Here is a 12,683-nt window from a genome sequence, read left to right as displayed (position 1 = left end):
AATGATGTATGTTTACCTCTCATCCTGCATTTCCTTGAAGGTCTTTGATTTCCTGATGCCACCTGAAGTGATCTGCTCAATCTGCTCTCTCTCCTCTTTCTTCTTCACAATATCAGAATTCACACTCTTGCGCTTATTCTTCCACCTTGTAAGATCCTGCATGGACGAGGAGAAAGACGCTCAGCCTCCATAACTCGAGCACAGGTGCTTATTCATAAGCAGTAACGGTAGGAGGGACAGTTCAGGGGAAGGGTAGAGAGACACAAGGATAGACTGAGAAGTGAGGGAGGACTAGATTTTGCCGGTGTCCTATTTTGCCTGTTTGGCTCCACCCGACTCCTTTTCCCATGTGAATTAGAAGCCCGAATATGACATAAATGCTGTGCTGAAGCTCAGTCCAACCACGTCCACACTACAAAGTACCACTGAACAGTTATAGACTACTTGGTATTGATGTGATTGTTTGGCTTGAAGTTTAGGTGAGGAAATATTATTTGTCTCAACTTTCAGTGAACCACAGGACAAACAGCTGCAGCTATAAACATGATCAGTAACAAAACCTTGTGATCCAATACTCACATCTTGCCACTTATCCTCATTCTCCTTCAAGCGAGCACGCATCTTTTGCATCTCTTCAACTCGCAACTCCAACGACAAGTTGCTGAAGTTCATCTCACCATCAGTCATGTCACTCACTGACTTACTCCTGAAAACAGATGTTTTTCCAAAAACATTAGCAATCAGGAAAAAAAGCCATGCATTAGGATGGAAAAATGATTTAGTGGATTGTAGACATTCAGGTTTTTGATACGAGTAAGTGTGGCATGCTCTCATCAAGCAATTATACATAACAGAAATTTACAATATAAAATACTGAAGGGTTAGTAAAACAGCAGGCATGTTTCCAAATATTCTTCAAGCCACAATTAGTTGTCTTAATAGACAACTAATGAGTTGTCACAAATATTATGTGGCAACTCAATGGGTTAGTATTCAATGAGTGACCCATTCAATTACTTTCACTCATGTGTCTTACCTGTGAGAGCACAATGCTTCTGCATTACAGAAACACTGGTGGTTTTGAATATTTCCAGAACAATATGATAGACACAGATTTGAATTAAATTAGCCAGCAGTGTGTGTCTGTAGTCAACACTAATGACATTTTTTTAGGCAGCAGCCCATGGGGATCAAAGCATTGTGAGTACATTGTGAGTGTCATCGCTTAATGCAGGGAAGAGCAGAGGAAACAAAGGCCTACGCAGCATCCGTGACCACACACACACACACACACACACACACACACACACAAACATGCTGTGCCTGCACAAGGCCACAACTCACCCTTCACTACCAGAGCTTTTCTGGAGCAGTCTAGGGAACCAAAGAGAACCGCAACAACAACATAGTCATATATTGGTGTGATGATTGACAGTTTTTATTGACTGACCAATAAAGTGTTGAATGCTCACCAACTCTGCATTTATTTGATCAAAATACAATAAAAAGAGCAATAATGTTAAATTTTATGCAACTTAAAATAACAATTGAAATAAGATTCAATGTTAATATATTTAAATATAATTTATTCCTCTGATGACAAAGCTAAAATTTCAAAATGATAACATTTTAAATGTTTTTACTGTCACTTTTGATCAATTTAATGCAACCTTGTTGAATAAAAAGTATTAATTTCTTCAAAAACATTTTCAATTATCCCAAACTTTCAAGCTGTAGTCAAGAGCTTAGTCACACCACTTCAGCCATGTGCATAAGTGCACACAGTCATGCTTCAACATTCATTTAATTCTCTGATTACAGCCCCAGCTGTCTGACATTTAAAATGTGCAAACATAATATTAAGTGTCCATGTAACTTGGTTAAGGTACAATTTAAGGTGGAATGACATCATTGGAAACTTGTGGAATTCCCCACCAATCCCATTGTGGTTGCTCTTTTTAATGCCCCGACATTACATGGACTCCGATCAAATGAAATGTTGTATTTGGGGTTCAAGTGCTAGGTGTGTTTCCATGGTCACATAAGTGTAAGTTCCAGCTTTCACAGGATCACAAGGGTGTGGGGAATTTGGAGCTAAAGTGCATTGTAAGCTACCTCGTAAAGAGTGAATGTGCCTGACTGGATTAATTATAGACATTGCTCAGGTTTTAAAATTCCACAACAGCATAGCTGGATACACTAGCACCTTATAAAGCCTGTTAGGTGCCTTTTACTTAAACGAAAGCCACAGCAATGGGGTTTGTAGATGATGTATCAGTTTCTTAGATGCATTCATCAGCAGAATCAGTCTTTTTTTTATTAAACACAAACAAAATGCAATTCACAGGCAATTGGTCAGTCTCTGCAAAGACGAAAAAAGGTCTATCTCTATGGCAAAAATCACTTTCCTTGGTGTTCCTGCAAAAAGGTTTACGCATCTTAATGCAACTCTGTTTATAGATAACTAAATGCTAAAAATCAGTCAATGCTTTTTTTTATAATTAAATAAAGTAAACAAAGTTATAGACAAAATAAATAAACCATTTACCACCTTCCAGAGTTAGTTGCTATAGGTAAATAACTAGAAGAAGAATAAACTGTATAAAACTGCAAAAATGATTTGTACTATAAACCAGTGTATTTATGATAACACAAATTAAAATATGATAACAAATACCAGTTTGCAACATCACAAAGCATAAAGTGTTGTTTTTGTACAGTTAAAATAACTGAAAGGGACTGACACCATTGCATATTCAAATAAAAAATGTCTGTACCCGCTCTTATGTTAAAAACAGGGTGGGTAAAACACAGCATGGATCAAATTTTTTTTTTTGAACCATGTTTTTACATGGTTCAAAGGCTGAGAACCATTTTGACATCAAGACTTCATGCACACATTGCACAAACCAAAAAGTTGTTCAAATTTTGAAGCCAGTCCAACATAATTACAGAGAAAATCCAAATATCTACCTGTTACAATTATTCATCAAGTGGCAGGTGTCATGCAATCAAACTCACACCCATATTAAACTCACAAACATCTGCCATTGCCAGTATCAGATCATAGTTAACACGAGAATGAGAAAAGTACACCGCAGCTGAGATCTCGATGACAAGCACACACAGGCATTTCTGCAGGCTCAGAAACCTAACCTCTCCACCATCAGCCTCTTCCAGTATCGCACGCGGCTGGCCTCTCTGATGGCTTGCCATTTCTGCATATCTTCCTCACTGCAAGAGAAAGAAATACCAAGAGCTTCTTTTTCCATCTTTCCTTGGGTATTTAAAGCTCTTAGTTTCCTTAGTAGCATATCATCTGCCTTCAGGTGCTGTTCTACTCCGTGTTTAATCTCTGGCTTGGGTTTGTGCTGTCTGGGTTCAACTGGGTCACATATCAGCTTGGCCTGCAGTTTTGCTGGCAAAGCCCATGCCTCTGGAATAGGAACAGGGTGGTAGTTATCAGGGGCCCCAGATAGGGGGCGATGACTGATTTGCTGTTGAGCCCTTCGAAAAACCACATCGTCTTTTTCAATGTCAGGATAAATGGGTTCTCTCTCGTGGCGAGGCTGAATTACCACCATGACGTCGGACTCCGATCGGCGGCGAGGCAACAGGAAGTTACCATACTTCAATTTGGCCAGGTCATCGCTTGAGTGGAAGGTTTTTGTACGACGTGTGAACATATCGTCATTTTCCAAATCAGGCAGGATGTCGACAGAAACGTTGTATGGGTCATTAGGGTGTTCACGCCCAAGGAGGGGACGCTTTTCACATTTTACGAGTCTGGGACCAGAGGCGGGATCTGGTCTGGGCCAAAAATCAAGGGGCTTTAAATTATGCAGTCCAGCAGTCTGCTGAGCAACTGTGAGAGGTTGTGTTTGATAACTGCAGTGAAAGAAAGGAGAAAAGAGCAAAGAAAAGATTCAGAACATGCAAGGGGACAGTAGGAGAATGCAAGAGTAAGAATCAGTAAGCAAGAATAGTACATGCAGGAGGATGCAACTAATCATGTTATATATAAGTAACAGCAGCATTATGCGCTCTGTCTCTATTTGCTCTGAATTTTTGGAAAAGCAGCAGTGTGAGCACTCTGCCACAAAATACTAAGAAGTTATATTTACTAAACGTTAAATACAAGAACAGTAAGTATTATAAGAATCCTGAACCATGATACACACCAGTTCATAATGACATAAGCATGATAACTACTATGATAACTATAAAGTTTTAATAGTTGCTCTAATTTCAATTCTTCTGAAGCAATATTATAGCTTTGTGTAAGGAAAAGACAGAAATGTAAGTAGCATGAACCACTTTTATTTCTATGAACAATGTTGTTGGAAAAGACCATTATAAAGATTTATCTTTGTGGGTGAACTGTCCTTTAATGTCCCTGAATTACGTGAATACTGATACTATATTGACAATTCTCACTATTTCCATTTAGATACTACTGTAATGCACTTGTTTGTTCAGATCACTAACATTCACGATGATGATGATGATTTCAAATAAATGAACATGTTAGTAAGCACCAGTTCATACATTTATTAGAACATGAGAAGAAGCTGATTGGGGGAAGTGAGTAGTTGTCCAGTCCTAATGCATATGGGGCTGAGATAAGGACCTGAGTGTGGAAGTGAGGCTGGACTGAGCGAGGCCTTCAGGTGCATGGGAGTGAAAGGGAGGGGGTTCAGACTGAGTGCGAGAGAAAGTAGGTACAGAGAGCCAGGGGTTGATGTGACCATCTGATTCTTCAGAGGATGAACCTGACTTCATGGGGCTGGAAAATGTAAGGTAAAAGAGCAAAGAGAAAGACAGGAAAGAAAGGTTAGCAACCATCACCACAAAGAAGACAGAGAGGTAACAGAGAAGCCTTAGTGATAAAGTAAATAAGCCAAAAGGAAACCTGAGGGTTTACAGTGCACCAAAAGTACTTGGACATTTAAGCCACACTTAAAAATATAAAAAGTATAGGCAAAACGGATGTACTGCTCAAAAAAAGACAAAAAATTATCAAAATTTGGACACTTGAATTGTTGATTGATTTTGATTTTTGATTCTGTAGAACAAAGGTCTACATCATTTGTTTTGTAATCACATTTATGTGTGACCCAAGTGTCCAAATACTGTACTTTTTTGGAGTCAGTGTATTGCCAGACATGTCTTTACAGTGTGTTATTAATGAATTTAATATCTGAACATTAACGGACTGATCGAGAGGGCTGAGAGTGAGAACAAGTTCCTACTAAGATTTCATACAAATATTTTAACAGCAATGAAAAAAAATTATTTTCATGATTGAGTTGCCAATTATAATAAATATGAAGATGTTATTTTTTAATTAAATGTTCTGTTGATATCTAAAACGCTTATAAGTTGACAACAGATTCTTACTGGAGTGAACGCAGTTAGAATTGTCATTGTCAAAATATTTCCCATTCTTTCTTCCTCAAAAATATGAAATATTGTCAACAGAAACATTACGAACCAGAGAATCTGAATCTATGGCAAGAAGCAGAATCATGAATGATTCCCTCCCCTTCTGCTCATCTGATTTATCATGCATATCTTGAAAAATGAAGTATTCCTTGAGTTTTCAAATTTTTACTAATTCTAATTATTTACAGTATGTTTTTTCATTTTTTTTGCCTGAAACAGACAGACAAACCTGAAACCTTGGATCTTCCTGTACCAAGGCCGGCGCTGGGAGCCCAGTTTGATTTTCTTCACATGTGCATCCTCTTCAGGTGTCCAGAACTTGGGCAGAAATTTATCAAAAGGCACTGTTACAGATGGCTGAGGCGTCAGGCCTACTTTACGGGCATAAAGATCATCTTGAACAGGATCGGCATGGCCAAACTCTTCATCCTCTTCCTCAGAGTCATCATAAACGCAGACACCAGCCGATGCAGGTCTCCTGTAAGTCCTCTGAAGAGGCTGTGACTTACTGCTGCTCAAAAGACAGCCATTTTTGTTACATACCACCAGTGATCAATGCACATCAAACCATCCATGATTAACAAACACAGCAAACCAAATAAAAGGCAAACACTGAAAACAAATGTTTCAAAAAGTCCACACTATAGATTGAAAATCAAGCGAAATAAAGACATCACAGCAACGAATCCCACAGTTGGCACTGATAAAATGACAAACAGATGCACCAGTTCTGACCTGAGATGGGTCAGTGTCTGCCGGGACACATTACTGACAGCCACCTGTGACCTGGTAGTACATGGGACAGCAGTTGCCTCCAGGTGGCTCATGGGTAAGGCAAAGTTGGTTGGAGCGACAGGGGAGGGGCTGTGAAATCTACGGCTAGCGAGGTCATCTAGAACCACGTCGGGATCCGGTCGGTCTGCATCCGAATCACTGCTCTCATACTGATAGGCCAAAGAGGGGTGAGCGGAGATAGATGAAGGGTCTGAACCTGCCCTCTCATGACTGGGACGGACCGCCAGTGATGGTCACAAAAGCACAATGCCAAGATACAGTTGGAAAAATAAGCACCGGCAAAGACAAACCAACAAAGGAGGAATGTAATGATACTAAATCTATATAAAGTGTAGGACCAAAAGTTCACTTTCAAATATTTTGATTGCAGATTTCAGAGCACACTGTGAGGACATTGTTGAGTTCTTTTAAAATTCAAGGGGATTTAATTTTTTTTTTTCTGGAAAAAAAATCTGTGAAGCTGCAGACTAAAGAAAGTTTTTACTCTCATTTTAATGTCATTGCTGTCAAGGATAGAAATTTGTGAATTTTCTATCTTATGGCCTCCTTAGAGAAAGACCAAACTTGTAGAAAACATTTTTCTTGCAGAAAACATGTTCTGGATAACATCATATATCCTTGGTCACCTTTCATCAGACTAGGTGAATATAAGCCATCCATTGAAAACCCCCTATGATCTGTAAAGTGTAGACTTGCATTACCTTGTAAAAGTGCCATCATCTTCTGTGTACAAAGGGCTAGCCCAGCTTCTTCTGTTGTCGTCATTTCGCTCTCCACGCTTCTTGCGTAATGGTGCTGGAACGTAGCCTGACTGCTTGTCCTTTGTTGGCAGGAACTGATTGTACTGAGTGGTGGCCTTAGGTGCTATGACCAGTGAACGGCGGTATTCTTTATTTTCTGACATCATGAAGCTCAGATCTGCTTCAGGGTCACTTCCACAACCTGGAGAAACAGCACACACACCCAGAAGTGTGAGGTATAAACACACACACACACATGCAACCATGATTGTTTTCCTGTCCTGGTAGGACTTTTATTGTTTTTATACTGAACTAATGTTTTCTAACCCATAACCCTAAAACTAACACTTACAGAAAGTAACGGAATAATTTTTATGAATTTTCTGATTTTCTTTTAGTGTATTTATGAAGTTGTTTTTCTGGGATATGGTGGATAGTCCACAGAATGCAGCTGAATTCATGTTTTACTATTTTTTGATGACAAAATTTGATCTAGACAAAGTACATAGTTATATATATATATAGAAAAAAAGATCCATTAAACGGATGAAAGGAAAGTATATTTCGAATAGATGCTGTCCTTGTGAACTTTCTATTTGAAAAAAAATCATGTTTACACAAAAATATTAAGCAGTACACTCATTTTTATTTGTAATAATATTAGAATGGTTTCAAAATAATCTTTTGACACTGAAGACTGGAGCAATGGCTGCTGAAAACATTGCCATCACAGGAATAAGTTACATTTAAAAATAGTAAACAATTATTTTACGTTGTAATATTATCTCACAAAATTGTTGTCTTTACTGTATTTTTGATTAAATAAATGCAGCCTTGCTAAGCCTGAAACTTTTTTCAGAAATCTCTAATTTTTAAATGGTAGAATTCTCCGAATATATATTCATCGTCCAAATATAGACAAGACAACCTTTTTTTTTTTGTAGTGCACTCATGCACATACTTCTGTGTAGTAAACATGGCAGTGGGAAGCGACTGACTCATTGACAGGTCAGTGGGGAAAAAGAAAAAAAATGTCTCACTGTAGTGAACATGTATAAATCCCAGAACACTAATTATATCAGCTGCTAATTACATCAGCACCTTCTTCATGAGCTTCTATTGAGCCCATGAGACCATGACAGAGTAGAAAGCTGATAATGCCCCTGAAATGCAAGCATGTAGAAGAGTATGAATGAATGGAAGTTTGCACTTTTCATCAAACATTGTCCCAGTCAGCAAAATATAGGCTGAATATAGCTCATGACAAAAGCTTCAAATGGTTTCATCCATACACCACTAGAGGGCACCAAGCAGATGTTTAGATACGCAAGAGTTTATTATTAAAATATACACATCTCAAGAAAAGGTTTAATTTTCTGTTTCACTTCAAAGCTTATTTTACTTTGTTCTTTGCTCTGTTTGAGTTTTTTTCAATGTGTGTGTGTTCAAAAAGACACAAACTGAAAGACCAAACTTCACTTTTCATGCAACTTCTCATCTCTGACTGCCTCAAAGTCAAGTTAGAACACACAAGAGAGACTTAAGAGACTGAAGAGCCTTACCCTCGCTGCTTCCTTTGAGTGTAGCGTCTGAGGATGTGCTGTAAGTTCTGGAGCCCAGTGAGTCGAGGCTGTCTAGAGAGTCTTCTCTCCTGTGTCCGGCTCGGAGTGGGAAGAGCTCTTCTTTCTCTGAGTACCAGCTATCTCTATAAGAGCTGTTTCGCACACTGCCCTGCAGTGATGTGCAATCCTCTAGTGTCTGTTGAGCACAAGGGTGTGAGGGACCAGCAAACAGTGTGCACAAGGGAAAAACACAAACAACAAACACAGCATACAGCCTCCATCAGTGCATAAACACAGTCTTGCTCATGAGAATCTGCTGTCAATGCCAATGAAGCTGATCATGTACTTCAAAGTATTTAAACTCTGTTCTGATATTGAAGTGTATTAACAAGAATATCTGCATGCCTATTTCTGACTACAATAACTGAAATATGCTTTATGGTTTAAACTGAAATGGCAGGTTCAATGACAAAATGATTTTGATGGCACTTCTATAATAACATAATAAGCACTGTAAAATTCTATTTATATTCAAATATTTTTTTTCCCCATATGTAAAAGTCAGTATCAAAGCAATTAATTGCTATTGGCTCACTGTTCCTTAATATTTAGGTAAACCATGAGACCAGTCTGCTGCTTTCTTAGCTAGATATTTTAAATACCAAAATTGATATGAAATGAGATTTACATGGTAAGCTAGTCTAGAAGAATCCACGGTATTCAAGCACTACAATTTAACATCTATAAGTAAATACTACACTCAAATACTGCATAATGTCAGTACATATCTCACCTTATATAGTGCTTTGCCAAGTAATCCCTCGAAAGCCTTTAGTTTTAGGTAAGGTCCATTATAAAAAGGATCAGCATGCGTCTTTCTGCCCAACCAGTATATGGTGATCAGAACCTAGGAAACAAAATCAACAAAACTGTATTAGAACACACTGCAACAAAGATATGATTCAGTGATAAAATCCAAAGCTACTTCATCTTTGGCTGCATGCTGAGATGTCAAAAGGAACTAGTTAAATCACATTGCAAGATTAAAAGCCATTATATACCCTGTCCCAACAAATATTAGGACACTTTTTACACTTTTTTTTTGCCATTTATCAAATTACTCTAATGTTAGATTTAATGCATATATAAAGTTAACTGATGTTTGACAAAGTGTTTAAATATTTTTGTTCAAATTTGAAAGAATATACACTATACTATTAAAAAGTCTGGGATCCTTATGTTTTTATTTATTTATTTTAATTAATAAAAAAGTGACAGTGAAGACTTTTACATTGATACAAAAAAATCTGTTTTAAATAAATGCTGTTCTTTAGAAGAAAAAAAAAAGATAATGATAAAGGTTTCTTGAGCACCAAATCAGAATATTAGAATGATTTCCGAAGAATCATGTGACACTGAAGACTGGAGTAACGGATGAAAATTCAGCTTTGCCAACACAGGAATAAATTAAATTTGTAAATATATTCAAATAGAAAAAAGCTGTTTTATTTTAAAAGATTACATTTTTTTTTTTGGGTTCAAATAAATGCAACCTTGACTTCTTTCAAAAAGATAAGATAAAATAAATAAATAAATAAATAATAAAAAAAGCATACAGACCTGAGACTTTTAAGTGGTACTTTACTTTATCACTTGAAATAAATAGAAATCTATATAGCACTATATAGCCTGCATATTTTGTTCAGACATTTCCACTTTATTAAAGGTGGTTTAAGCCCCCTTTGGGCCACTGCATTTGTTTTCAAGAGAGGTGAGGGATGTCTTGAGCAGCATACTTGAGTTTTAGATAAAGCCTCTTGAAATAGTACTATAATATACGGCCACTGAGCTATTTAAGAGATAAACAGACAACCACAAACCACAATATGGAAGCTGCAAAGTGAGGATTTTAATTGACACTGCAGAAATGAAGCCAGATTCCTAAAACTCACAGCATATTTCAAATGATCAAATTAGGAGATAAACATGAGCAACCCAAATCAAAGAACTCAGCATTAGCACTTACATTTTTGAGCCTCCTGCTGCTCTCCTGGTGCCTGTAGAGGAGGAGAGGTGTTTGGTTAATCACTCACAGCCTGGGAAAAACACAATAAAAAACAGTGGGCATGTTTTGGGTCTCTGTGTGCCCTGGTGAATGAGCTAGAAGGTGAAAGCACAATCCCATCAAGCCAGCTCCCGGCAGCTCTATACAAAAGGATACACACTGAAAACACATTCACTCAAACAACAAGATGAACAAAAGCTAAATAACCCTACTAAAACTAGCTTCATTCTAAATCAACAGTATATTTTTTATGTCTGAAATGCGACAGAAATGCAAACATAATAAAACAACAATAAGACACATTATGTGTACTGCGTATGTTCTACTTTTATGTCACCTTTCTTGTGTTTATGAACACTGTCACTCAAGGTGAAGACCAAATAAGATCACAATAAAAATACCAAATTCCTCTATGTAAAACGTCAATGGAATTTTGAACTCAGGATCCTTGACATCCTGTTGCTGTGTGTGTGTGTGCAACTTAGGTATTTTGATGGCACTCCTATGTTTTGACCAAGGAGATTATATAATACTTCAGCCATTTGCTCTCTGAATTGGAGGTCCCACGCTTACTAGCTAAACTTTGACTTGGTTTCCCTGCAACTTTTAGCCTATGCCTTAACATGAAATAACATAGATATAAAACACAAAATAACATCAATTTCCCTAGGTATAGATTAAACAATGTCTGGACCGTGCACTTTAGTATTTGGAGTTCCCAGAGTATTTAATGACACTGGGAGGACCTGCACTGTAGGTACATACCAACCTGACACAACAGAGCACATTCTTACAGTACTAACAATACACTCTCAAAGTCAATGCAACACATTTTAGCTGTGACAGCCATGATGCAAGATTTGTGACACAAGCTACAGTGCTCAACAGCTGAGAGGTCGCAGAGCGATTCTGCTAGTCAGCGACCTGTGTGTTTTTCAAGCTGGTGAACCTGCATGACATGTTCAACTTGCTGAATGAAGGCGTTCACTGCTCCCGATAGCAACAATTTATTGCTCCAATAAAAGATCTAAGAGAAAAAAAAGTATGTGCCTGACATCGGAACAAAGTCCACATTTACAAAGCTGCTGGGAAAAAAAAAATGGCAAGAACATTCTGCCTTAAACGCTTTTTACCTACCATAATAATAATTTATGAGGGCTGAAAAAGCCAAAGGACTCTTTGTTGGAGTAAGAAAAGATAGAAGCTCAAGGGTGTATTTTGGTTTCATGTGATCAGCTGTTCACTCACATGAATATGAGGTATTTATTTATCAGAAAATCCTATAAGGTAAAAAAAAGATCAAAGATCTTATCTAACGGAGAAGGGAGGCACTGATCTTGAAAGGGAAAGCTCAATCAGCATTTCTGATCCAATCTGATAACAGCAAAAAACAAAAAAAGACAATTCTGTGTCATCATTTATTCATTCTCATGTTGTCTTGAACACATATGACTTTATTCTGATGAAGATTTTTTTTGGAAACATTTGTACTGGTCCTCTTTTCCTTGTAATTACAATTACTGAATTTTTCAAACATGAAAAAGAATCCAAACACGCCATAAATCAATAAAATGCATCATAAGAGTAGACAGCAACACTTGCAAGATATGCAAATAAAGCACATATTTATTTATTTATTCTTTTTTTTTTTTTTTTTGGAGCTTGACAGCTTCTGTTCTAACTCGCAATATTGAAAAGAGTGGCCATTATATTTATTAAAAATTCACTTTCAAATATTGACTTTTTGGGGTGAAATACCCCTTTAAGTTGTGAACACTGGGTTATGTTAAAAATAAAAGCAGTGGCACTGGTGTTTAACAGCCGCTCATGCCACTCTTAATTCTCCATCATTTAGTAAGAGAACTGTGGCTGGAACATTCCAATTGCAACAGCTCATTTTTCTACTCAAAACACTGTCAGACATAATCAGAGACAAATGCCTTTCAATGGGGTCTCTTTTCACACAACAGACTTTAAACGCTTTGAACTAATGTGTCTAAACAAGTACAAGACTGCGTCAAATTGCTTATAATCCCCCGTCTGTTCCCAAGACAAAAGAAAAATGTTGTTTGCAAT

General features: G+C 37.4%; 1 protein-coding gene across 3 annotated transcripts in view; it reads right to left on the bottom strand.

The window, feature by feature from the left end:
- lmo7a (LIM domain 7a) overlaps window positions 1–12,683 on the bottom strand; it is a 43,033-nt gene that overhangs the window by 13,155 nt on the left and 17,195 nt on the right. For 2 of the 3 annotated variants that reach the window (XM_059500073.1, XM_059500074.1), the window contains exons 5-15: window positions 10,569–10,599; window positions 9,336–9,449; window positions 8,543–8,738; window positions 6,942–7,182; window positions 6,181–6,450; window positions 5,675–5,956; window positions 4,631–4,786; window positions 3,157–3,888; window positions 1,345–1,374; window positions 580–706; window positions 17–156 (exon numbers count right to left, since the gene is read on the bottom strand). In XM_059500073.1, the coding sequence (XP_059356056.1) occupies window positions 17–156; window positions 580–706; window positions 1,345–1,374; window positions 3,157–3,888; window positions 4,631–4,786; window positions 5,675–5,956; window positions 6,181–6,450; window positions 6,942–7,182; window positions 8,543–8,738; window positions 9,336–9,449; window positions 10,569–10,599 (2,319 nt within the window). The remainder of the gene's footprint in view (window positions 1–16; window positions 157–579; window positions 707–1,344; window positions 1,375–3,156; window positions 3,889–4,630; window positions 4,787–5,674; window positions 5,957–6,180; window positions 6,451–6,941; window positions 7,183–8,542; window positions 8,739–9,335; window positions 9,450–10,568; window positions 10,600–12,683) is intronic. The other variant, XM_059500075.1, reaches the window with a different exon arrangement.

This window comes from Carassius carassius, chromosome 19 (genome assembly GCF_963082965.1).
Source record: "Carassius carassius chromosome 19, fCarCar2.1, whole genome shotgun sequence".
In the NCBI taxonomy this organism is placed as follows: domain Eukaryota; kingdom Metazoa; phylum Chordata; class Actinopteri; order Cypriniformes; family Cyprinidae; genus Carassius; species Carassius carassius.
The sequence above is the reverse complement of the archived record's forward strand: the minus strand, read 5'-3'. Positions and strand labels throughout refer to the sequence as shown.